Below are 27,442 nucleotides of genomic sequence, written 5' to 3'. Positions count from 1 at the left end.
CCAACCACGACAAAAAACCTCTAGCGTGTTGAAAACAACAGAGCAACCAAAAAGAATGACTGTGTTGGAACTAATGACCCGAGAACACATCGTGTGAGCAGAGAATGGGCGCCGAGCTCATCCCTGAGCTTGCCAGGCATTGCTTTAGTGCTCCCCAGATGTGAGCGAGCCCAGAAACAGATACCACTGTCTGCTAGAGATTTGGGAGGAATAAGATAAGCCTTCAAAGGAGATGCGAGGGACAGGGGAACAGGGAAGCCAGGCCCTCCTGTTTGAGGGGGTGGGCATCCCACCTCTCCCAGAGTCCAGGGCCCTGCAGGGCATCTGCCCGGCCGGCCTCTCCATCCCGGTGCAGGGAACTCTGGAATGGTAGTGGCTGGGCCTGGGGGTGCGGGACAGTGGGCTGCAGCCCCTCACAGGCCCTCCTGCCCAGCTTCTCTGCCATGGCTGGAACCCCCCGCCCCGCCCCGCCCCAGCTCTGGCAGGGCTCCCTATGATCCAGGCCCTGCCACTGCATTCCTCAGTGTGCTCTCTCTCCTTTGTCCCAGACAAGAGTCCCAGGCTTAAAGGATTTCCTTGGGGAATCAGGAAGGATCCCCCACGGGGGCACATCTCTGGTGTTCCAGGCTCCAGCTTCATACCTACCTTCTGTCCCGAACCTGCTGGAATATTAAGTTGCCACCAACTTTCCCTGGCACGTGGCATCCTTCCCAAACCCTCCCCAAACTCCTAAGAACTAGACACAGGGGCCGCCCCGGTTTAGCACCACCTTCAGCCTGGGGTGTGATCCTGGAGACCTGGGATCGAGTCCCACGTTGGGCTCCCTGCATGGAGCCTGCTTCTCCCTCTGCCTGTGTCTCTGCCTCTCTGTCTCTCTGTCTGTCCCTCATATGCAGGGTGGAGAGCAGACTTAAGAGCTTGAGGGAGAACTCAAAACAGTAGTTAGGGAGCATGTGCAATTAAAAGGCTGATTTAGGGATCCCTCGGTGGCTCAGCGGTTTAGCGCCTGCCTTCAGCCCAGGGCCTGATCCTGGAGACCCGGGATCGAGTCCCACATCGGGCTCCCTGCGTGGAGCCTGCTTCTCCAGAACTCTGCCTGTGTCTCTCATGAATAAATAAATAAAATCTTAAAAAAAAAAAAAAAGCTGATTTAATTAAGAATGGGTCCCGTCTTTACCAGAGGTAGAGAGGCTCAGCCAACTCCAAACACCCCGTGACCTCTCCCCCATTCCAGCTGCTGGCCTGAGGGTGAATGGGAAGAGGCATAAAGCCCTCTGAGCACAGAAGCAAGAAAAGGCCAGAAGGCATTTTTCATACCGGGGAACCGAATCCCTAGCCCCATGCGGTGGGGATTGCCCTTGAGGCCAGCAGTCCAGCCCCACTGTCATTGGTGAAATCGGGGCTGTAGTTCCAGTTACTTCTAACTGAAGTTGTGACATCCAGGGTCTGATAGGATGTGGTGTGGTCCACCCACTCAAAATCATTTCTCATCCCTTCCGAGTTGCAGAACTGAGGTTTGTGTGTTCTGGGGGATCTTGGCCTGCATTTCAGTGTTCCCGGCTGGCCTTACCAGCTGGGTAAAACCCTAGGGAAGCTAGGATTCGTTCCAAAAGGCAGGGTGAGGGCATGGGAGTGGGGGGGCGGGGGTGGGGGTAGCGGGGAGGCAGGAGGGGAAAGTGTGCAGCGCCCAGAACCTGGCAGCCCTCCGTGAATATTTGCCAGGCCACTTTCTGGCTGAATGGCCTTAGGCAAGTAACTTAACCTCTCTGAACTTCAGTGTTTACAATGACCAAGTGGGAGTAATAGCATCTACCTCTGTGGTTCTTCAAATGCGGCCCTGAGTTCTTTAGCAGTAACAAAGGCACTATGTTTGACTTTGTTAGAAATGCATGGAGCCTGCTTCTCCCTCTGCCTGTGTCTCTGCCTCTCTCTCTCTCTCTCTCTCTCTCTCTGTTTTGCTCATGAATAAATAAAATCTTTAAAAATATATATATATATATGAAATGCACATTCCTGGGCCCATCCCAGATCTACCTACAATACCCCAAAACTCTGGGGCTGGGTCCAGCAATCGGTTGGCACAAGCCAACCAGGGGGTTCTGATGCCCACTCAAGCCTGAGAAGCACCTCTCTGCTTCAGGGAGGATTCAGCAAGATGACGATGGAAAGAGGCTGATGGCGCTGGGCACCTGGTGAGCACCTAGCACAGCTTATCACCATTTTCTTTCCCTCCGCCTCCCAGGGTGGGATTATATTAGCTAATATGCGAGAAAATGCCTTGCAGACTCTGTAGCACCAGACGGGTGTGAGCTGCGTTAGAAAGGGTTGGCTTCTTCATGCTTTGCTCAACGGCCAGAGTTTTTAATAGCAAGGAGGTTACTCCTCATATATTCTGAACAAACAGAACATGTTGCTTGAGAAAGAAAGGGACTAAGCAAAAAACATCAGCTCCTCACAGGCCAGAATGTTCTTTCTAGCCTTGTCCTTTGGGCCAGGGTGAATCAGCCCTCATCTCCCTGGTGCTCTCCTGGCCCTTAGGGACCAGACACCTGGTTCCATAGTCATCGCCGGGGCCACCTTGGCCACTCAGCTGAAGTCACTTGAGCATCCTTGGCCTCTCGATCCAGCCCCTGGGAAGCCTCAGGGCTGATCCCTGGTTTAGGGCAGCAGGGTGGAGGTCTGAACCTGGAAGAAGTCTGAGGCTGGGCTGTGAGGATCTGGGATCTGGTTCCCAGGCTGGAACCATCACCCACCTGAGGCAGAGTGAAGCCTGGGGACTGCAGGGGAGCAGGTTCTGTCCCTGTCAGGGTTCTGGAGGTGCTCAGACTTGCCCCTGCTGCTTCATTCCCCAGCCCTCCAGGAACCCTTAAAGCCCTTGGCGGCCCATCCCCAGCATGAGAGAGATGGCCCCCCCGGGAGGGTAAACCAGCTCCAAGGGAAGATTTAAGCCAAAAGGGCTGAATTCAAAGCAGGTGTGTGAAGGAGGCTCCAGGAGGGGACTGGAAAGTCTGGTTTTCCATGAGGAAGAGAAGGGATCAGAGATAGTCCCGGGCAACCTTCTGGGAGGGAGCGAGCAAGGGCCCCCTCTCTTGCTCTGTGCTATGCCCCCTGTACAGCAGCATCCACAGGGATGAAGGGTGCAGATGTCCACTGTGGAGGCCAGAAGTACGGCCAAGACTTCCGGGGGCCGCCCTGTGTGGCCAAGGATCATGATGCGTGGATTCTCAGATCCACATTTTTTTCTATATTTTAGCATCTCTGAAATAGAGACATATCACCAGTGGTGTCTGGAAGCAACCCAATATGGTAGTTGTGGAAATATGGTAGTTGTTCCGCAAATGCTCGCGGAGAAGCACCCTGTCACAAGAGGGAAGGAGCTGAGACGATGAATTTCAGCAATTAAATAGTCAAAACAGTGGGAGCAAAGAAGTGGGAGACGAATGGTAGTATGCACACTGTCCAACACTGCATATGGGAATGATGGGCAACCATATTTGATTTTTAACTCTTTTTTCAACTTTCATTTCATGTATGCTTTTTAGTAGAATTTGAGAGTATTACAAGTATTTATAAACAAAGTAATTTAGGTGCACACACACACACACACATATATATATATATATATTTTTAAAAAGTATTTCTTTGAGGAGTGAGCAAGCTCCCTAATTCCTTGACAAGCATTTGATTTTATGCCAACCAGGAAGGAACAAATGCTAGGACTGCACCTCCTTCTGTCTATAAAGGTTGACTCAGAGCTGGTCTAGCTCTGCATGGTTTGTTTAGCTCATCTTAACTTTTTAAAGTGTTGCAATCATTAACTTGTGCTTAGATCAGCTCTGTGACTCCTGGGTGAACTGGATGAGACCCCTCCAGATCTCCTAAGGACACACTCAGGGCAAATCGCTCACGCAGCCTCCACCTCCCGGGACAGGTGGCTCAGGAAAGGCTCCTTGGTTATGGTGAAAGTGAGATTTACTTAAATGGGGCAATGCTGACATTGGCCAGTGGTGCCAGGTGCTGTCGTAGAGCAGCCCCTCCTCGGTGCTCCGTCTTCTGGGAAGTGCGCTTTGGGGTTGGAGAAGGCAGGAAAGGTGACTGAAGGTTGTGGAACAAAGCTGTTTTGTAGCAAGTCTGAGGCAGTCATGCAGATGACTGTGTTTCCCTTTTGGTTTGGACCACCAGGAAGCCCAGAGGCAAACTGAGTCACTGTCTATTCTCCTATGACCTGCAAATCTAAAGATTCTAGATGATTCTTCCTATTCCTGAGCCAAAATGTTATAACACGTAGATTTCTGGAATTTTTAGCTAGTCGGGACCTTAGAGGAGTCATACTCTATATTTCCACCACTCCTTTATCCCACACCCCCCTCCATCTTTAAAAGATTTGTTTTAACAAATTAATATGATTTAATGAAATGGTTAATTTTCCCCATCTGCTTTTATTCAAAGATAGACATAAAAACCAATCAAAATTTTCCATTAGCCCAAGATACTTGGTTCACATTCATTCCACCAATATTGAGTGAACTGAGTGTCGAGCATTGGACTAGATGCTAAAGCAATGGTGGCTAAGGCACGGCGTCTACCATTCTGTGACTGTGACTCTGGACGGACACCGTGAATTAGATAGGGCCCTCCACTGCAGACAGAGGAAGCTTGGAAGAGACCTCCCCTAGTGTTTTGGGGAAAGGACTAGAGAAAGCTTCCTGGAGGAGGTGATATCTTTTTTTTTTTTTTTCTTTTTAAAGATTTTATTTGTTTATTCATGAGAGACACACAGAGAGAGAGAGAGAGGCAGAGACATAGACAGAAGCAGGCTCCCTGCGGGGATCCCAATGTGGGACTCAATCCCAGGACCTCAGGATCATGACCTGAGCCAAAGGCTGACACTCAACCACTGAGCCACCCAGGTGCCCCTGGAGGAGGTGATATCTAAGCTGAGACCTGGAGGACAGATCAAAGCTAGCCAGGCAAAGGGCAAGGGGTGAAAAGGTGCTGGGGGCCTAGGGACAGGTTGTGCCATGACCACGCATTTAAGAAGGATCACCCCTGGCTGCAGGGTGGAGAGTGAAAGGAGTGTAAAACACTAGAGAAAGGGAGGTCAGAGGATTGTGGGAGAGGAGCTTGGGGACTGAACCAAGGGAGGGGTCATGGAGGGTCTTGACTTGTTGGTAGTTCAGCTGGAATTACAGACATCTAATAGAAATGTAGACACGAGGGATCCCTGGGTGGCGAAGCGGTTTGGCGCCTGCCTTTGGCCCAGGGCGTGATCCTGGAGACCCGGGATCGAGTCCCACATCGGGCTCCCGGTGCATGGAGCCTGCTTCTCCCTCTGCCTGTCTCTGCCTCTCTCTCCTTCTCTCTCTGTGACTATCATAAATAAATAAAAATTTAAAAAAAAAAAAAAAAAAAAAAAGAAATGTAGACACGATGTAGGCACAGTGTAGACACAGTACCACGGATTGTGGATGAATGCCTGTCTCTGTTCAAACTGGCATCCAGACTGCCATATTGCCTACGTGGGATCCTGGGATGGGGAGGGGAGGGGCACTGATACAGCCAAATCCCACCCCACCTACACATGAGGCAAGGGACACTCAGAGTTCTACAGTGGCCCAAGCAGAGCATGAAGCGCCGAGGCAGGACCAGAACTTGGGTCTCCTGATTCCCATCGCATGTGCTTTCCTGGTCATTCAGCAGATGCTTATTTTATACGAGGTGTAGCATGCCCTACACCGCACATCATGAGATTGTGTAAATGCCATTGAGGAAAGGCAGTGATTTTTTTTAAGTAAATAATCTAGATTTGCCAGGAACAAATTATGCCAAGTTAACTTGTTTTTCTTCCCCTCATCAGGACAAAAGCCTGTGGTTAAAGAAAACGCAACAGACTTAATACCTTTTGACACAGATAAACATTTGATACGGTTCCTTGCACCACACTCATGGGAAATGTGAATCAAAGACCGGTGTGGTTGCTAGGAGAAAAAAAATCAGTAGAATCCAGCCATTGTTACTATGGACAACACATGGCTGTTACTCTTGTCGGGGTTCCTCTAGGGGCAACCCTGAATCATTATCCTCAGATTCTTAGGAAGAGGATGGGCAGCTAAAGAAATGTGGTGTTTGGAATCCAAAAGAAGCGCAGTGGAAGGGAGAACAGGAAGCAGAGGACGAACATAAGTGAAGGACCGGGTCAGAAATAATGGATCATGGGGCAGCCCCGGTGGCCCAGCGGTTTAGTGCCGCCTTCCGCCCAGGGCGTGATCCTGGAGACCTGGGATCGAGTCCCACGTCGGGCTCCCTGCATGGAGCCTGCTTCTCCCTCTGCCTGTGTCTCTCTCTGCCTCTTCTCTCTCTGTCTGTCATGAATAAATAAACAAATAAATCTTAAAAAAAAAAAAAGAAAGAATGGATCAAAGTGAGTGGGCTGGGCAGCAGGGGCAAGTGTCGTGTGAGTGTGGCACGCTGCAGGACTAGGGCCAGCCCGCAAAGACTGAAATGACAAGGAAGGCGGGGCTGCTATGCTCTGTCCCTCTGGCCCCTCAGGAAGGAGGGCGTGTGTATGCACGCATGCACATGCACTTACACAAGCACACACACATGCCTGCATCCGGATTCATGTGTATACGTACATTCTTGGATGCGTCTCTACTCACGCACACTCACACTCCCATCTCCTAGGCAGTGAGCTGGAGTCTGCCTCTCAGCTGGTTTCCGAGGGATGGCATGTGCGTTTTTATCTCACTGCTTGGGGAGGCACTCAGGTGAAATCTTAAAGAGCCTCCTTGGTGCTTCCTTCTGGCAGTTTCCCAACAGTCTCCCCGGCTCTTGATAAACCTGTTGGTGTGATGCTCACCGACAGGGATGATGTAGGGAACATCCCATTCCTGAGGCTGAGCGTGCAAATAACAGTGTGCCCAGCTGCCTGGCCAGAAAACTTGTTACACCTGGGAGAAAAATGAACTGTAGGAGCCTAACATCCTCCTTGCACAGAGCTGCCCCATGAATCACAGGGACCTCTTGGGTTCATGGCCAAGTGCTTGCTTCCCAGTGCAGATTATCTTGTCCAGTTGTCACCAGAGAAGTTTTTCCCTCAATGGCTTTTATTTTTTTTTCTTTTGTTTTTTAGCAGAAGCCTGCTGCAAGCAGGGCAGTGTGCCAGGGGCTCTGCAGGGCCCAGGGGGCGAGCAAGGAAACATTTCCAGTCTCAAAGACAGTCATCCAGAAAGAGAATGTAGCCTCACAGGGGCTTCCCAGGCAGATGCACAGACTCCCCAGGGAAGATGCTTGGGAAACATTTGTTGAGTGAATGAGGAAAGAATGATTTCTCTCTCTGCTTATTTTTGGCTCTGGGAGTCCATGAAGGCACCAGGGAGGAGGTAACACTTGATCTGGGATGATAGGATTTCAGAGGTGAAACCAATCTGAAAAGCAATGCCCCATCAGCACGCATATCTCATTTGAGGTAAAAGGAGACCCACAGGGCACCCTAGATTTGTTTTTCAGCGAGGCGAAGGGGAGAACTTGCTCTAAAACGTTGGCAAACGGCCTGCAAGAGAAAAAGAATTGAGACAACTGAGCTCAGGAGGGCCTGCGGCCCAGCGTGTCTCGGGAGCCTTCTCGCATCCAGACACCGATCTTATGCTACCATATTTGTTCCTCACGATGGGACAGTGGGGTGGGGGCTGTCACTTTCATTTTGTGAGTGAAGCTCAGGGAATCCATGAGATGTGCCCCGGGTCACACGGCTTGTAGGTGGCAGAGCTGGGACTGGCAGCTGGGCTGGCTCCAGAGCCCCCGACCTTCCCACCGCACGTCATGCTCTCGGGAGAGCAGATGGGAAGCAGGAGTCTGGGTGGAGCTCCTCAGCTGTGAGAGACCCATGAGAGAGCAAGTTTTCTCACTTTATAAAGGAAAACTGAGGGAGTAGCTTTGAATCACAGCAAGAGGGCAATAGGTCAGCTATTGGAAAGAACGTCCTCACGGTGAAAGCTGGTAAGTGGAGAATTGAGCTGACGGTCTTTGGAGGCCAATCAGCCTTCACTTTAGTTCACTTTCCACCCTGGGTAGCTGCAGAGAGTTTGTGTCTTTTTACCAGATCCTTCTCTTTATTATTTCCGGACTGCCCAGGGAATGGTTACAAGGTCACAGATGCCTCCACTGCTGCTCCTGTCCTCTAGCTCTGGACAGTCTCCCAGGGCTCACCTGCGGGTCACCTCTCGCCAGCCCATAACCGCTGCCCAGGCTCCGTGCCCGCTAAAGTGCATTGGGAGCTGCCGTGGTGGCCAGTGTGGACGGCTGGGGTCAGAGCCCAGCCTTGCTACCTACTGGCACTGTGACTTTGAGAGATCCAATCTCTGTGTCTGGGTCACCTCCTCTATTAAATGAGAATATAGTACCCACGTCATAGGGCCGTTATACAGCTGAAATTATGTAATATGTGTTAAACATATAGAATGAGGGTGGGCAAACTATGCCCCACAGGCCAGAGGCAGCCTACCCCCTGTTTTTGTAGATAAAGCTTTCTTGGCACGCAGCCGCTCTCATCCCTTAACACAGGCCCTAGGACTCCTTTTGCACCACGGCAGCAGGGCTGGGTCGTGGAGATAGAAACTGTACACCCTGCAAATCCTAAAATACTGGCTATCTGGCCTTTTGCCAGAAAATATTAGCCAACCTCTGATACAGAATGATGCCTGGTGCATAGTAAGTGCTCATTACATGGTAGCTTAAAAACAAAACAAAACAAAAACAAAAAAACAAGGACAACTCATCAGGCCTTGGAATTTAGCAAAAAATTTGGTTCAGGCCCTGGGATGGCAATGACAGTCTAAAAGGAAAATTCTAAGCAGATCTCTCTGTCGACAGTACTCCCTGAGGGCAACGATAGTCCCTCTTCCCTTGGCTCCCCCTCTATCAGGTAGGCACCAGTCTTGCTCTCCTGGCCTGGAGTCCTCCTGACTGTGTCCCCTCTTCCTTGTGGCCAGGCTCTATTCCTCTTTCTGGTCCCAGGATGATTAACGGTGAGAGCACCCAATCCCATCGAGAAAAACCCCTCCACACTGTATGATCTGGCCCTTCTTGCCCATGGCCCCCCTGCGAGGCAGTCACAATAGTCCGGGCCAGGCTCTCTCAGCCTCTGTGCTACGAACATTCTGGGCAGGATGATTCTTTGTTGTGGGGGGCTGTCCTGTGCTTTGGAGGATATTTAGCAGCATCTCTGGCTTCTACCCACTAGAGGCCAGTAGCACCTGCCAGCCAAGACTCCAAAATGTTTCTAGACTTGGCCAATGTCCCCTGAAGGCTCAAATCACTCCTGTTGAGAACACTGACTTAAAGTTTGAGATAACATCGCAAGTGGGCCGACAACATTGCCGTCCAGGACACCCAAGTTCATATTGAGAAAAACAGTGTCTTTTTGCAGGGACACAGACCTGTTAAAGATGCATCTAGTTTATACCATCAGATCGCTAAACAGAATGCTTAGCATCTCAGCCCGAAGCACCAGCGTTTGGATCATGCTCCAGCTGGGGCTGCATTTTCACGGAAACCCTGCGTAGTGCCTTGCCTCATGTCCATGTCTCTAAGAAGGCTTCTCAAAGTGCTCCATCCTACAACACGGGGAGGGCCTCCCCACGACCCAATTTCTGGTTCCTCACCCAGGGTGTGGAAGGTGCTTATGAACCCCACACCTGCCCCGGCCCTGTGTCCTATGTCAGTTTTCCTGCTCCTATCCGTTTGTACATCTGGTTCTACCACAGGTGACAGGGAGAGACAGCTGGCAGCTTTAAAATGACAGTTTATTCCCTGATTCACTTATTTTTTTGATCCCTTCATGGGCTGGTCCTGGGATTAGAGACAAGTGTGACACAGCCCTTCCCCTCAACGAGTGGACAGCTGAGGGACCAGCAGACGTGTAAGCAGGCAATTGCAGCGGAGCAGATTAAGTGCGAGGACAATGTGCACCAGTGCTGCGGACACAGGGAGGACAAAAAGCCTCAATTCGGGGGTGAGAGTGGCTGTCAGGCCTGCCTGAGGAGCCAAATCTTGACAGACAAAGGAGCAAAGCAAGGAGAGCGTGTGAATATTCATGCGCGTGGGTGGTGTGCGTTTCAGGGATGAGGATGGCTTTCCACTGTGGACAACAGAGGTCCAAAAAGCAGGTGAGAGTGTGCGGTGCAGTTAGAATCAGGTGGTGGGGCAGCCCGGGTGGCTCAGCGGTTTAAGTGCCGCCTTCAGCCCAGGGCATGATCCTGGAGACCCAGGATCGAGTCCCACGTCCGGCTCCCTGCGTGGAGCCTGCTTCTCCCTCTGCCTGTGTCTCTGCCTCTCTCTCTCTCTCTGTGTCTGTCATGAATAAATAAATAAAATCTTAAAAAAAAAAATCAGGTGGTGGCTGCATAGTGTTTGAGGAGTGGTGCGGGGAGACCTCCCTGGGTCGTTGGTGTTTCGGCAAGTCTGTGGGCAGGGGCGCTGATGGCTTTTGTTCCAGATGATCATTTCAAGGATGTTTATGTAGCAAATAGTTTTATAAGCTAGAGATAGTGTCTCCCTCTAGGGCAGAGAGCAGGTTTGTTTGCTATCCAGTAAGATAAAGACAGTGTCTTCCTTGGGGGCAAAGTTGAGCAGGTTTGCCAACTGCCCCTCTAGAAGATTGGGGCTCCTTGGCCGGGATGCCGAGCAGTTGGCAGGCACAGGTGTCACCTGGCCCCCATCGTAGCGCCCTGTGGAAATAGGGCTTGGGAAACAGGCACACATGTCACTCTGTTACTGCTCTGAGTAGCAAATTGTCCTTTGTCTCGGCCTCAGGAGTCTCATGTCCTTGCAATGACGCTGTGGCAGCCTAACTTGTTAGTCTCCGTGAAATTTGCTCCCCCTCTCCCCCAGTGAGCTCAGATTTTTAACAGGTGGCAGTGGGGGAAGCAAAGGCCAGAGAAAGGAGTAGGATCACTAGGGTCTGGAGGGCTGCGCTGAAGACTTTGGGATTAGGGACACCTGGGTGGCTCAGTGGTTGAGCATCTGCCTTTAGAGCTCAGGTTGTGATCCCGGGATCCTGGGATCGAATCTCACATCATGCTCCCCGCAGGGAGGCTGCTTCTCTCTCTACCTCTGCCTCTCTCTCTGTCTCTCTCATGAATAAATAAATAAATAAATCTTAAAAAAAAAAAAAAAGACCCTGGGATTAATCCGAAAGGCTTGAGGAGCCACCAGAGAACTTTCAGCCAAGGAATATGCAGATGTGGTATGTGTTAGTGTGGAGAGGGCAGGGCTGTGGGGTGAGCCTGGAAGAACAGGGCCCGTGAGGGGCACAGATATGGAGCTATGGGTCTGAACAAAGGCTGTGCCAGTAGGAACACATGAAGGCCAAGTTTAAAAGAAACTTTTTGTGGTCCTCGATTGGACTTTTTCTGGTGCAGGAGTCAATCCAGATACCTCACTGCACGTTTTTGTGGTGTCTCTTTAGATTTTTCATGCCATGACATGTCTGAAGCATATAGATCTTCTAGAAGGTCCCTCAATTAAGGTTTGTCCGAGGGTTTCTTGGTTGTACGTTTTGGCATTAATACTGCAGAAGTAATATCTCCCTGACTTTGCTTTTCATTCGAGTGGCATTCGATGTCCTTGTTGGTGATAATTTTGATCACGTAGTTTAGATAGTGCCTGATAGCTTTCTCCATTTTCATGTTGCCGTTTTCCCCTTTTATAAATCGTAGGTAATCTGTAGGAGGATCCTTTGAGTCTGGGTGTAAAAAATTTGGATATTGATTGTATACCAGATAACATCTAGTATACAACTGGATAACTAGATTAAATTTTCTGACTTGGATACTTGTACTGTGATTATGTAAGGATATGTCCTTGTTGTCAGGAGACAGACATTTAAGTATTTAAGTACAAGACGGCAGGAGAGCTGAAACTTTCTCTCAAAAGATAGCCCCAACTTACAATGGTTCGACCTACAATTTTTTGACTTTAGGATGGTGTGAAAGGGATACATATTCGGTAGGAGCTGTACTTGGAAATGTGAATTTGGATCTTTTCCTCGGCTGGCGATACCTATGGTGATCCTCTCTGGTGACACCGAGTGGGGGCAGTGGCCACAGCTCCCAGGCAGCCACCCCATCACGACGATAAACAAGCGATACACTTCCAACCATCCTGTACCCAGACAACCACTCTGTTTTTCACTTTCAGCACAGTATTCAACAATTTACATGAGATAGTCAACACTTTCTTATAAAATAGTCTTTGTGTTAGTTGATTTTGCCCAATTGTAGGCTAGCATAAGCATGTTCAAGGTAGGCTAGGCTAAGCGATGATGTCGGTAGGTTAGGTGCATTTTCAGACTACATGATATTTTCAACTTACAGTGGGTTTATTGGGACATAACCCCATCACAGGCTGAGGAAGAACTGTAATAGCAATAATAATGTGTACGAAAAAAAAAATGTGTACGCACGTGTATATATAGAGAGAGTATAAAGCAGGTGTGGCAAAATGTTAATGACTAGTGAGTCTAGCTGAAAAGTATATGGGAATTGATCGTGCTATTCTTATAAATTTTCTGTACATTTAAAATTTTTCAAAATGAAAAGCTTTCAAAAAAAAAAAATCCATAAAAGTAAAATTCTTAATTGCCCTGGGCCTAGAAATGGGACCAAAGAGGAGGACGGGAAGAAGCAGATTGTGATTCTAGGCTCTGGTGCGGTGGGTGGTACCACCAGTGGAGACAGAGAACCTTGAAGGAAGTGAGAGAGGTTTTGGAAGGAGGAGGGTCAGAGAGTCAGAGAGGAAATGATGGCAAGTTTGGTTATTCCTGTTGAGTTGTTTGGCTGTCTGCCCCGCTCTCCAGCCACGTAGGGTTTCAGGAAGCCATGGGCATGGGGGTGGGGGCGGCCAGTAGGCTGAGCTGGTCTGGAGCTCAGGAGGAAGCTCAGGGCAGGGCAGAGGTGCTGTTGAAACCATTGGAGGGGATTGGCCCAGGGGTGTGTGAGAGAGGGAAGAAAGCACCAAGGACAAAACCATGGGGCCGGGAGCTACAGATACCAGGAGAGGGGAGGTTTCAGACATGGCAGGAGGGTGGGGGTCACTGGGGCCAAGGGCTGCAAGGAAAATGAGGATTAAAGAGTCTAGGGGATCCCTGGGTGGCTCAGCGGTTTAGCGCCTGCCTTTGGCCCAGGGCCTGATCCTGGAGACCAGGGATCAAGTCCCACAGTCGGGCTCCCTGCATGGAGCCTGCTTCTCCCTCTGCCTGTGTCTCTGCCTCTCTCTCTCTCTCTATCATAAATAAATAAATAAATCTTTAAAAAAAAAAAAAAGGAAGGAAGTACAGGTATGTGCTACATGGCTCAACCATGGAAGCATTGTACTGTGTGAAAGATGCCAGACACAAAAGTCACGTATTGATTCCGCTTATAGGAAGTGTACAGAACAGGCAAATCCATAGAGAGTATATGAGTGGTTACCAGGGGTTGGGGAGAGGAAGGGGGTGGGGATTGAGGATGGGTTTCCCTTTGGGGTGATGAGAATGTTCTGGAGCTCAAGAGTGATGATGGTTGCACACCATTGTGAACGTACCAAGTGTCACTAATGGTAAATTTATATTATATATATTTTACCACAACAAAACATCAATTAATTAAAACAATTTTTTTAAAACAATCTTACCCTGACAAGGGAAGAGTAAAAGCCCTGGCTCCGACGTCAAGGTCTTTGATCTGAGGAGGGGTTTTTATCCGTTCTTCTCAACTTCGGCTGCACATTAGAATCACCTGGGCAGCTGGTGGACCCCCACCCCGGTCCAATTAAACCAGATCTCAGGGGCTGGGGCCAGGAGCAAACTTAAAAGCCCTTGGAGATGCCAGTGTGTGTACAGGGTTAAGAAATACTGCTTTAGACCAGTGGTTCTCGAAGTGTGGTCCCTGGACAAGCAGCGTCAGCATCACCTGGATGAAGAAATGCAGATTCTTTGGCTCCATGGGTAACCTACTGAACGAGGAGCTGTGGGGTGGGGCTCAGCAATCTGGGCTTTACCAAGCCCTCCAGGGGATTCTGGTGCTCACTCACATTTCACAACTGCTGTGAGGTTAGACTCAAGAAGAAATTACAGAGAGCTCTCCTCAGCTAGTATTTACTGAGCATCTACCATAATTTTGGTTCAGTGATAGGTATGAAAATACAGAGACCTACCTCAGCTCTCTTAAACCTCTACTAGGTGGGATTCTGGGAAAAGAAACTGTACATTAAAATGAGAGGAGTCATTTTATGGGTAAAAATATATATACAACGTTTTGTTGTTCATGTGTTGATGAATGGACTTGGGGTATTTGCACCCTTTGGCAACTATGAATAATGCTGCTATGAATATTGGTGTCTAAGTATCTGCTTGAGTCCCTGGTTTCAATTCTTTCGAGTATGTACCAAGGAATAGAATTGCCAATTATATGAGATTTCTAACTTTTTAAGGAGCCACCACATGGTTTTCCATATCGGCTGCATCATTTTACATTCCCACCAGCGACGTACACTTGGCATGATGGAAACAGATTTGGAAATGGATAGTGGTGATGGTTGTACAGCAGTGTGAATGTACCTAATGGCATGAATTCACTAAAACAATAGTTAAAATGGTAAATTTTATGTTATGTATATTTTACCACAATAAAAATTTTTTAAATGAAATGAACCATAAAAAGAGATTTGGAAAAGGAAGCTATATTCCTAATAGTCAACTCTGAATAATTACCTCAAACACCATAATCATGTTTCCATAATCACACATATAATGGTACATTAAAAAGATGATGTCTGTAGCCTTTTCTATTTAGAGATGCTTGAGCATAGAGAAAGAATATATATTTTTTTGAATTTTTATTTATTTATTCATGAGCGACACAGAGAGAGAGATAGGCAGAGGGAGAAGCAGGCTCCCTGCAGGGAGCCGGATGCAGGACTCGATCCCAGGACCCCGGGATCAAGACCTGAGCTAAAGGCAGATGCTCAACCACTGAGCCATCCAGGTACTCTGAGAAAGAATATTTTTAATATTCTTTTTGAGGGTAGAGCAGGACATCGGGCTTGTATGTGGACCTTGCATTTTTACATCTACCACGATTCGTTTGTGAATGAGTCAAGGAAGATCGAAGGGAAGAACGTGCACTGAACACTGACCAGTGACCGGGGCCTGCCTAGGTTTCAGTATTGGGCTTAGGCTATTCCCACTGTGGCAACTTGTTTAACTCACTGATTTATTGCTCCTGTTGTTCAAGAACCATTTGTTGGACACTTCAGTTTGCCAAGCTCTGGAGTAGGAGTCAGGGACACAAGAGTGAGAGAGGCAAGCTGAAAGCCTAGTACAGTGGTTCTCAGCCTGCAGGATCAGGCTTGTGGACTTGATGATCCCAGGTCCCCGGGATCACAACCTGAGCCAAAGGTAAACACTCAACCACTAAGCCACCCAGGTGTCCCTAAAATACTATTTTGATAAGTATAGGTGTTGCTAGGGAAGGAGAAATGCTAAAAGCTCTACAGGAGCACAGAGGAGGGGGAAACATTTACCTTACCTTAGGGAGTGCGATGGGTGGGGAGACATACCTGCCCCTGTACCTCCCCTCTCCCCCACAATCCCAGTGTTACTGGGTCGGGGGTAGGGTGCCTCTAGATATGGCAAGCGAAGGAGAATAGGGGCTAGCAGAGATCTGAGTTGGCGGCCAGTCGTACAGCTCACCTCTTCTCCCTCACCGCCATGGCTAACCCAGAAATGATGCCCAAGTGTGGTTTCACCCCACTGTCACCCCCTCCTCTTAAGCTGGCCCAAACAGGAATTGAAATATCAGAAAGGGAGACAGAACATGAGAGACTTCTAACTCTGGGAAACAAACAAGGGGTGGTGGAAAGGGAGGGAGGTGGGTGGGGGGATGGGGGTGACTGGGTGATGGGCACTGAGGGGGGCACTTGATGGGATGAGCACTGGGTATTATGCTATATGTTGGTAAATTGAACTCCAATAAAAAAAGGGATCCAACAGCAAAATAAAAATAAAAACTAAAAAAAATAAAAACAAAGAGGAGAGTTTGATGTAAAGTATAGATTAAAGCCTCTTTAGAAAACTGGCCCCTTTTTATTGACCTCCTTTGGCGCTCCAGCTTTGTGCTTTGTAACAAGTCACCCTGACTCTTCAGCCCTTGCTCACTGCCCTTGCTCTCTGACTCACCTGCAGCGTTCACACAGGAAAATGCTGGTTTGATTCCTTGGCCTCCACTTGTTCATAATAAAGTCATGAGACCTCATGGATCAATCATTAACCCACACCCTGCCAGCCTCCCTTCCTCCTGGGCGTCATGGCCATGCCTCTGCCCTTGACCGGCAGGCAAGCATGCAGAATCGGGCCAATGTAGCCTGCACAGGGGCCAGAGCCCAGCCAGGTGCACTCTGGGAACTCCATCCCACCCATAGGCTGAACCCACTGACTTCTGTGAGAAGCTGTGTGTCTTTTAATTAACTTCGGAAGTAAACTGAGAATCCATAAGGCATATATTAAGCACATTTTTAAATGTGGCCTCCAAATCCCAACAACATCCTGGGGATGTGTGGTTTCAAGGGAGAGGCTTCCCTTCCCCTCTGAATGGGGGCCTGGGGCTTAGACGTGTTTTCTGTGGCTCCAGCCACAGGACCACAGCTGATGGCCCTCAGGGAAAGGTAAGCAGCAGCCCCCCGAAAGGGGGACCTTTCTAACAGACAGAGGAGTATACATGATGCCGAAGGACTCTCAGCCTTGTCGTAGGGCAATGCCCCGCTTGGGAAAGGGGAAGCCAGATGAATCCTAGGTTCTTTCTGAATTGATACATCACCTGCATCGAGAATATATAAGCTCTCTGCTGCAGCAGGGCCTCTGAACTTGCTGTGCCCTGGCTCTGGAATGCCATTCCTCTGGTTTTGCTCATGGTTGGCGCAGTCTCATTCCTTTTCAGTTTTAATGGCACCTCCTCTGAGAAGCCTTCCTGTAGCACCTGATCCACAGTGATCCCTCCATTTTCTCCACCCTAGTCTTTGCTTATTGCCCTCATAGCACGGATTGCAGACTGGAATTATTTTATTTATGTACTGCTTTGCTTCTTTGCAACTTATTGTCTGATTCTTCCACTGAAATATAAGCTCCATGAGGACAGAGACCAGATCTGTTTTGTTCTCCAGAGCATCTTCGGCACCTAATACAGTGCCTGGCTCATGGTAGGCCCATTTGTTGAAGAGATGAGTGAATTAACTTCCAAATTAAGCAGCATTCTAAGGAAGAGCATTCAGTCAATATTTGAATATGCATTTGTAATGACAAATGTAATCTATTTCATTAAATCTATATTCAAATCTGATACACAATCTATGATCACTTCCATCTAAATACAGATCCCAGGACTCAATCCGTTTAATATAGTCTGATCCCCTTAGAAAACAAACTTTAGGGGACTGACCAAAAGCTTCTATTGTATTGGAACCTTAACTATTGATTGAAAAAAAGGCGTGTCAATAGCCAGCAGATGTAAACCTTGCCATGAGGATTTTATCCACTGGGGCAAGTTTTGATCTGACTTTGAGGAGACATGCCCTACAGCCTGTGGCACCCGGCTGGCTTCCCAGGTAGCTGCCTGCACAGACATTCATACAGACACAGGGAGGAGTCGATATCAGAGAATATGACCACCAAGAAACATCAGGGGCAGCAGGTAGGTCTGAGGACCGACTTAGGCCCAAAAAGACAAACCTCAAAATAGGATAACAATGAATGCGCTTTGTTTTTTTTTTAAATCCAGACTCATTCAGAGTCCAAGTTACATACAATATTTTTATTAAAATGCTTATTATTGGGGGATCCCTGGCTGGCGCAGCGGTTTGGTGCCTGCCTTTGGCCCAGGGCGCGATCCTGGAGACCCGGGATCGAATCCCACGTCGGGCTCCTGGTGCATGGAGCCTGCTTCTCCCTCTGCCTGTGTCTCTGCCTCCTCTCTCTCTCTCTCTCTCTCTCTGTGACTATAAATAAATAAATAAATAAATAAATAAATAAATAAATAAAATGCATCTTTAAAAAAATGCTTATTATTCTTGAGCACATAGGATATACAGTTAGTGAGAAAGAGTAACCAGTGAGAAACTAGCAGTTATTACATAGTTCTTGTCTTCTAAGGCACTTTCTGTGCTTTTATTATTACAGGGTATGTACCATGTATATAAATATAAGAAATTACTCAACCTATAAAGTTTTTTACGTTCCCCTATGCCATGTCTACAAACAGGTTATAAAATAATAAAATTATCCTTCATTTACTTGCATAAATTATTTGCCCAAGGCAGTAATAAGTCTGTACCTATACATATACAGAGTAAATACACCCATCCTGGGGAGAGATGAAAGCTAGGAGCCATATTAGCCAGTCATAATACGTGGATCTTATCTGGACCCTGATTCAAATAAACTGTTCAATGAGTTTATGAGACAATTGGGGAAACTGGAACACTCACTGGATGTTTGATGACATTAAGACATTAGTGCCAACAGTTTTTAGATGTGAAAATAGTATTGTGGTTATTTTTAAAGCTTTAGCTAAGCATCCATAGATTTTATTTAAAGTAACCCAGTGGTGGAGGGTAGACAAAACTAAACTAATTGTGGATTAGTTTATGGGGGCCATGATAGGATACTCTTTACTTTTTTAATTAATTAATTAATTAATTAATTAATTATTTTTTTCCTAGAGAGAGGGGAGGAGAGGCAGAGGGAGAGGAAGAAAGAGAATCTTATATGGGGGCTCGATCTTATCACCATGAGATCATGACTTGAGCTGAAGTCAAGAGTCAGACGCTTAACTGACTGAGCCACCCAGATACCCTGATACTCTTTACTTTTGTACCTACTTTGAAACTTTCTGTAAATTTCAAAACAAGACACAAGATGTATTAAGAAAGTAATGAAATATAAGTTCATTTAAAAAAGTCACATTGACTTATTTTAGGCTCATTGGTGCACTTTGGTGGAGAACATTGCAGAATGCAGGAGAGATGGCTTGTCTTCCCATAGCCAATCTTCCCTGATCAGCTGCAGCTGAGTTCCTGATTTCTGACTGGGTTTTTACTCCATGGGCTTCCTTTCCAGGCAGGCTTCAGGGTTCTCCTTCATCCATATGATGAACGCTTCTTGAATGTATGCCTCCTTCAGCCCAGAGTTCATTCCTACCTCTGCTGGCTGGCCCCTCCCCAACCCACTGTCTTCTCAGGGCCACACTCCATCTATAGGCTCCTCTCTCCCCTGGACCCAACCGTCCTTCTCTACTCCCCTTTCCCTTCCATATGGAAGTATGCTTAAGTCTATCCATTAAGAACAAGACCCTTCTCATTACCCTCATCTTCTATAACCGTGTGCACCCATGTACACACACACTTCTCTCTTCCCTTTATGGCTAGATTTCTGAAATGAGCTTAAGAAACCCTCCAAGTCAATTTATTAAGTGTTTAGTAAGGGCCACACGTCAGATACGGGGGAGAGGTGTGACAAAATGCTCTAGCCTTCAAAAGGACTTTGACATTTGTAGACAGAGTTCTACTCTGGAGCAGGTTCATGTGCTAGTCTGGAGACAGCAGTCACATATGAGACTTAAATGAGCATTCTTGGGACACCCGGGTTGCTCAGCAGGTGAGTGTCTACCTTTGGCTCAGGGCATGATCCCAGGGTCTGGGATCGAGTCCCACATTGGGCTCCCTGCAGAGAGCCTGCCTGTGTCTCTGCCTCTCTCTTTGTGTCTCTCATAAATAAATAAAATTTTTTAAAAAATGAGCATTCGCATCACTGTGCCACTGGGGATGCACAGTGATGCATCCCCAGCAGGCTGGCTCAGGAGTCCGGGGCAGGGAGAAAGCACTGAAGTAGCTTTGGCAAGACTTGAGCTGGCCTTTGAAGAATGGACAAGATTTGGAAAGGTGAAGGGGAAGGAAGGCGGCATTTTAAGCACATTTTTAGCATAAGAATGTGTGAGGGTTGAGTTCATAGCTTGTTCTGAGGATGGGGAAGCCGGCCTGACCATGGGGCTGACTGGGGAGGGTATGAGGGCCACTGAAGGCTTGACAGGCTGAGGTGTTGCTGGCCATGAAAGATGGCCACGGCTTGGCTTTGTTCTGTTGGGTGGGGTGGGCAGGCTATGGAGGAAGGGAGGGGAGGGTTGGGCTGTGCCACAGAAGCAGGGCTAGGTCTGGTTAAACTTGGCTACCACAAGAAAGGAGCCTGGCAGCAGCAGGAAAAAATAGAACACAGAGACTCTGCAGAAAAGCCTGTACGGTGTGACATGATGAGGGCCAGTTCCAAGGTGATAGAGGTGGTGGTGGTCACAGGAACGTGGGACTCCATGATTGACTCAGGGCAAAGGATGGACCGAGCCAACCTGGCTCTGAGATTTGGAGCCTTGGAAGGGTGCTGGCATGGTTCTCTGATGAGGCATCACACCATCAAATGGAGATCTAGGCCGGAACACATCAACTAACTGCAGCAGGTGGCCCTTCCTGGAATCCTGAAGCTTACAAAGAAACCGTTAAAAAGTTATGGGATAATTGGAAAACTGAATTCTGACTAGATTCAATAACATTAAGGAATTAATTGTTAGCTTTTTAAGTGTGGTAATGGTGTTGTGGTTTTAAGAGTCCTTATGTTTCAGAGGCACATACTGAAATATGTACAGACGAAATATATTTGGATTTGTTTCAGAATTATCCGTAAAAAATAATAATAAAATTAATCTAAAAAATTTTTTAAAAATAAAATAAAAATGAAAAAATAAAAATAAATTAATTAAAATAAAAGAATTATCCAGGGATAGGGAAGAGTGCAATACAGATGAGGCTGATTTGTTTCTGCAGAGGATTAGTTCTCAAAGCTGGGGAGTACAGGTTCATTTTGCTCTTCTTTCGACTGTTGTAAATATTTGAAATTTTCCATGACAAAAATTCTGGTCCTTGAGTAATGCTGATCCTGTACCCTGGGCCTCATAATTCCCGACCAGAGATCACAAGAGGCATTTTGAGCTGTGCCAGGTTAATCTCCTGTCACATTTCAAAACAGAAATTTGGTCCACTTCTGTTTTGCCTTAAGCAGAAAAACATGAGCTGGAAAGAAATAATGCTTTGGCTTTGTCTGGAAAAACAAACTGGGAGATACACATGATCTCCTTTATCAGGATCACGCGAAGAATCCAACTAACTGAAAAGGCAAAGTCAAAACTCAGAAAAGTTGAATTCTTACAGTAGCTGGAAATAAACACTTCTTTTGGAAAGAGTCAGTCCCGAGTGCGGTTTTCTGGCACCAGGGCACTTGGCATGAGTGTGAAAGTCAAGACCCAGTTGAAAAGCCACGGTCTGGGCTGTGGCTGCCTGCAAAAGGCCAGCGTTACTTGGGCAACAAGTCATACATTATTGAGGTAGAGGCTTGGGGTGGGGGCAGAAGGGAGTCAACTGACACCCCTGATACTGGTTGCCCTGGTGCCCACCCACGCAGCACCTCATACCCTTCTCACTCACAAGTCACGAATATGGGAGGCTGCTCTGACAATGTCCCCAGCTGTGCAAGAAGAGGACACTGGCCACTGGGCGTCACATGCCAGTGGAGGGTCCCATGAACTGCCGTGAAGCCCCACACCTGGCAGGCCATCTCCCAGGCTATGGGGCGGCAACCAGATTTCTTTCTCACTGAGTGGTCCCAAACAGAACAAATCCTCATGCACCTAGACTAGGAAGCTAGGAAGGTACATTTTGAACCTGAGCAAATGACATAATTTTTCTTTTCTTTTAAGATTTTATTTATTTATTTGAGAGAAAGCAAGAGAGCATGAGCACAAGCAAGGGGAAGCAAAGGGAGAAGCAGACTCCCTGCTGAGCAGGGAGCCAGATGTGGGGCTCCATCCCAGGACCCTGAGATTATGACCTGCGCTGAAGGCAGATGCTTAACTGATAGAGCCACCCAGATGCCCCTTCTTTTCTTTTTTTGATGGGAAAAAGAAAATTATATGGGGTAGTAGGGAGACTAGGGGGTTAATATAGGTACATGCTTTCCTGGAGAGAAGCACAAGATTAGGATCAGAATCCAGAACGTGAGAGACTCCTAACTCTGGGAAACGAACAAGGGGTAGTGGAAAGGGAGGTGGGCGGAGGATTGGGGGATTGGGTGACGGGCACTGAGGGGGGCACTTGACCAGATGAGCACTGGGTGATATGCTATATGTCGGCAAATTGAACTCCACTAAAAAAAAAAAAAAAAGGATCAGAATCCAGCTCAGTAAACAGATAAGGGCCTGTTCTGCACCAGGTGTTATGGGACAGGCAGGGATGAACATGACCTGCTCCTTGCTTCATGGAGAGCATGGGAGAGGGAGGAGACAGGCATGCCCGACATCTCCCGGATAAATACTAAAACAGAAGGGCAGGGAGGTTCTGTGACCCAGGCAAGGTAAGTCTGGTACTAAGCCAAGGTCTAATTAGGGTAAATCATTTAATCTCAATTCTTCATCTATAAAATGGTGCAAGTTTTGCCTTGCACCATCCTATAGATCCTATAGAGTTGTAAGGATCAAAGCTACTAAAATAATAGTAATAATAATAATAAAGCAGGAGTATAAAAGACTTTTTAGACCCTGTTGCCCTTAGGGGATGGCAGCCAGCACCTGTGGCAGGTTCCCGAGGCGGGTGGCTCTCCAGCCAGCCCCAGCCAGCCCCGGGAGCAGCAGTGCCCTGTGCAATCACTCCCACGGCCGCTTCCCCCTGGGCACCCTGTCACACACCTGGGAGCTGCTCTCTCTGACTCGTTCAAACTTGCTTTATACAGAGGGTAGAGGGCTTAGTCTCAGTAATCTCAATCCGTCTCAGAGCTGAGAGCCCGAACAGAACTTCCAGAACATAGTGTTCGATTCTCTCATTTGTATGAAGGGTACAGGAGACTCAGGGAGAGAATGTGACTTGCTCAAGGTCATTCACTGAGGCGGTGGGACAACTGGCGCCAGAATTTTGTTTTCTGGACCCTTCTGGTCCAACATAGCTGCTTCTCTTTCCTTTTTTATTTTTAAAAATATTTTATTTATTTATTTGAGAGTGAGACAGAGCATGAACAGGGGGGTGGGGGCAGAAGGAGAAGGAGAAGCAGACTCCCCGCTGAGCAGGAAGCTGACGTGAGACTCAATCCTGGGACCCCTGGATCCTGACCCAGCCAAAGGCAGGCACTTAACTGACCAACTCACCTCGGCGCCCCCTAACCACTGCTTCTCTTTCCTAAGAAGGTTTTGCCAACATTGGCTCTGTTGCCTTTTAGATCTCTAGCTCTCCTGCCCCCCAATACCTAATTCAGTGTAAGTTCCAATAAAGAGTATCTAGTGCACAGTGAAAAAGAAAAATCCCTCCTGATAACCTTTTACCAAGCTCTCCGTTCTTTTGGGGTCCTTTGTTCTTTGGGAAACTGTTTACCAAATGCCTGTTATGCATGTGACCCTAATCACACCATGAGTTCACAGTGATCAAAATGAGCTGCCCCTGTCCCCAAAGAGCTCTTGGTTTAGTTATCACTAGAATGCTCTCTTCATGAAACCTTCTGGAACCTCTGTTCCGGGAAGAGAAAGTTCTCCTAACCCAGTTCCCTTTAGTCATGTGTCCAAGGTGAAGTCATCTCATTGCTATGCCTCTTTCCTCACTGAGTTTTCCCACTGGTGCCTGGCCGGCAGCTTCTGCCTTCCTGGCTGTGGGAAGGCTGGCAGCCTCATTTCTAGAAGGTAGCTGCGCCTCTTCTTGACCTGAGGGTTTGCATGATAGCTCATGATTGCTCCATCTCTGCTTCCCGCTATCCCTAAGGAATTTGGCTTTGTCCTCAGCTGAGTAACAGTCTTTCTTTGGTGTCCTCCAGCCTCCTTCGCCTTCTTGGTGTAGTTGAGTTGCTTTGAGTCCAGGGTTCTGAGGTCTTGAATATTAAAATATAGCTCAGTAAAGACTCCCACTGACATGTGCAAGTGAGAAAACTGGTGTCCAGTGAAGGGCTGGACAGGAAATTTTGCAATCCCTTCAAGCTCTAACATTTCCAAAAAGGTATATCCAGAGGTTGACAGGCTGAAAAGTTAGTAGGGTCCTACTGTGTATGTCCACACCTCGGCTTAACTCCTCACAGCATTTTTTAAAAGATTTTATTTATTCATGAGAGACACAGAGAGAAAGGCAGAGACATAGGCAGAGGGAGAAGCAGGCTCCATGCAGGGAGCCCGAGGTGGGACTCGATCCTGGACCTCCAGGATCACACCCTGGGCCGAAGGCAGATGCTCCACTGCTGAGCCACCCAGGTGTCCCACTCCTCACAGCATTTTAAATGGACCTGGGCACCAGGTTTTTCTTCTGACTCCCTTTACCCCCAGATGAAGTTCCCTAGTTAGAGAACGAGGGATATGGAACCGGGATTCTGTGAGGCCAGTATACACATGTCCACTCTTGGGAAATCGAGCTGCCGTCTATGGACGGGTTCCCGGGAGATGTGGTGCTCCTTTCCCCTCTGCTCCAGTTAACATCAATCCTGGGCCTGAAATACTGATGCATGGACCCCAGATGGCAAAGCCGGGGTCCCACCTCGGAGAGAGCCCACAGGGCACCATGGTTCTACCCTGACAGGCCATGACATGCCAGTTATTTGCTTTTCTGGAGAAACCGCCCCCTGAAAATCCATTTAATTACCACGAGAGATAATCTTTTAAACACAGCTTTACATTCTTTAAAGATTTTTCCCTGTGGGAAAAGAAAGTTTATCTGAACATAGGATTGGATTGTTTATTTCCATTTCCAGAGGAAGGACAATTACCTGGTAGCTAGTAAGAAGCTGAGCCCTGAAGGATTTATTTTTTAAGTCTCTTACTGCTCACTGGTAGTTTGGCACTAGTTTGTAGGATTGTCACACTCTCCTAGTATAAACTGCACTGAGCTCCGTGATTCCAGGCATGTGTTTACTTGATACTTTTCAGGCATCTCTATCAGATTGGGTTTTATACTTGCTCTGAATATAAAGAGTCAGTGTCCTCAAGGGTTTCCTACTGGAAGATCATACCTGTATATCCACCAGCCCCAGACACCTACCTGGAGCTCTGGTCAGTCCAACACCAACTTTTTCAGCCCAAAGCGTCCCAGAGGATACAAGTTTGGGCAAGCAGGGGCCTTGTTGTTGTTGTGTTCAACCTGGTGGCCCCAGGACTCCGAGTAAATCCTGCTCATAGGGATCCCTGGGTGGCACAGCGGTTTAGCGCCTGCCTTTGGCCCAGGGCGCGATCCTGGAGACCCGGGATCGAATCCCACGTCAGGCTCCCGGTGCATGGGGCTTGCTTCTCCCTCTGCCTGTGTCTCTGCCTCTCTTTCTCTCTCTGTGTGACTATCATAAAAATAAAAAAAAAATTAAAAAAAAAATCCTGCTCATAATAGATGTTCCATAAACAGATGCTAAATCGCTGAAAATCAAGAGGTCTTCAGGTGGAGACGATGTGTATTGTGTCAAAATAGGAACAAGGTAAAATGAAAACGGAGCCTGGTGGGCCCTAGTCCTTGGCAATGGGGCTCTTCTAGTTCTTTCCCCACATCCCTTAAAAAAAGAGCAAGCAGGCACTAGGCTGAGATTTCAGGGCCCTGAAGAATGTACTTCTGGGGATTAAGAGGAGAAAAGGAATAATGGTATTGAACACAGAATTAGAAAGTGAGGAAAAAAACTTTAGTGGAAAACTGACTAAATTTTGGGCTTCCAGGTCCCAATGGGGAGAAGAGCTGGTCTGAGAAGTACCCGTCATGTGGGGGTGTGCTGCAGTCCCCAATAGACCTGCACAATGACATCCTCCAGTACGACGCCAGCCTTGTACCCCTTGGGTTCCAGGGCTACAACGTTTCTGCCAATGAGCAGTTTATCCTGACCAACGATGGCCATTCAGGTAAGAGAGATTCCTCTAAGATCTGCAGGGGGATGTGAGCTGCCCTCAGCTTCCTGGCCTGCTGTCTCCCATCTGGCAGGGAGGAGGCTCTCCTGAAGTACCCAGGAGAAGGGTTGGCGGCTGGGGGTTGGAAGAGCCCAGGGATGCCTGGACCACCCATTCAGGGGCTGCTGGAGGCACCTCTCGGAAGAAGCACATCTCTTGGGAAGGGGAAGGGACAGGCCTGAGTCCTTTGGCCCTCTTGGCTCAAACACTTCAGGAGCCATGCAATTCATTGTGGGGTCACCCAGGCTTTGGCGTCCGACAAACATGGATTTGAATCCTGGCTTGACTACTTATGAATCATGAGACTCTGGGTAAGAATATTAATCTCTTTGAGCTTCCATCTGGAAAATGCACGTATTGATGGGAACCGTGAAGACTAGAGATTACGTACTTTGGGATCTGGAATACAGTGGATGCTTCTAAATAGCAATTTCTCTTGTTATTGTTATATTATTCTGCAGCTTGGCAGGTACTTCATTAACAGCCCTACCTTCATAGCTGGGTGTGTGATACATGGGCATGTAAAAAACAAAACAAAAAAAATCGTCCACCCACTGGTCTAGTATTAGCGCTCCTGCCATCCTTTTCCCAGGGGACCTGAGAAGGTGCTGGTGCTACCAGAATTGCTTTAGGGAAAGGGGGACATTCTCGGGAGAAGAGACCAGGTTTCTGACCCTCAGGCTGTGTGTCTCCAATTGCCGCATCCACCTGCCTCCTGTCGGGGCCCAGGCCGGTGTGGCCTACCTAGGTGCTCTCAGGCAGCGCTGGGCTGGCCAGGGCTCTGAAGGCTCCCCTCCCCACAGTGAGGCTGAACCTGGTCCCGGACATGCACATCCAGGGCCTCCGGTCCCGCTACACGGCCACCCAGCTGCACCTCCACTGGGGGAACCAGAATGACCCTCACGGCTCCGAGCACACCGTCGCTGGGAAGCACTTTGCTGCTGAGGTGAGTGGGGCAGTCAGGCTGGCAGAGGCTGCCTGGCGGTGGGTGGTCTGGCACCCTTCCACCTGGCTGGGGTACAGGCACGATCGGAGTGCAAGCAAGGGCCGCCTGCACGCTCCACACACCCACCCCTGGCGCTGGGGGCAGCACAGCGAGATCGAGCCACTCCAGCAACCCTGCAGCTCTTTGCAGTGTCCTGGGCCCCGTCCTCTCCTGAACATGCAGAGGATGGGTGGGATGTTGGCACAGCATTGTGTTATGTCGCTCTGCGGCACTAAATGCCAAAAGAAAGCAGGAGGGTGCAGCCCGGGAGGCCCAGCGGTTTAGCACTGCTTTCAGCCCAGGACGTGATCCTGGAGACCAGGGATCGAGTCCCACATCAGGCTGCCTGCATGGAGCCTGCTTCTCCCTCTGCCTGTGTCTCTGCCTCTCTCTCTCTCTCTTTCTCTCTCTCTGTCTCCCATGAATAATAAATAAAATCTTAAAACAA

The 27,442-nt window shown here is 48.3% G+C and overlaps 1 protein-coding gene across 1 annotated transcript in view; it reads left to right on the top strand.

The window, feature by feature from the left end:
* The window catches only part of CA12 (carbonic anhydrase 12), a 54,129-nt gene that overhangs the window by 7,723 nt on the left and 18,964 nt on the right, over positions 1-27,442 (top strand). Inside the window, exons 3-4 of the mRNA XM_038580631.1 lie at positions 25,785-25,964; positions 26,813-26,955. Of these exons, the coding sequence (XP_038436559.1) occupies positions 25,785-25,964; positions 26,813-26,955 (323 nt within the window). The remainder of the gene's footprint in view (positions 1-25,784; positions 25,965-26,812; positions 26,956-27,442) is intronic.

The sequence above is a fragment of the Canis lupus genome, chromosome 30 (assembly GCF_011100685.1).
Source record: "Canis lupus familiaris isolate Mischka breed German Shepherd chromosome 30, alternate assembly UU_Cfam_GSD_1.0, whole genome shotgun sequence".
In the NCBI taxonomy this organism is placed as follows: domain Eukaryota; kingdom Metazoa; phylum Chordata; class Mammalia; order Carnivora; family Canidae; genus Canis; species Canis lupus.
Note: the sequence above shows the minus strand (reverse complement) of the source record. Positions and strands in the feature narration are given on the sequence as shown.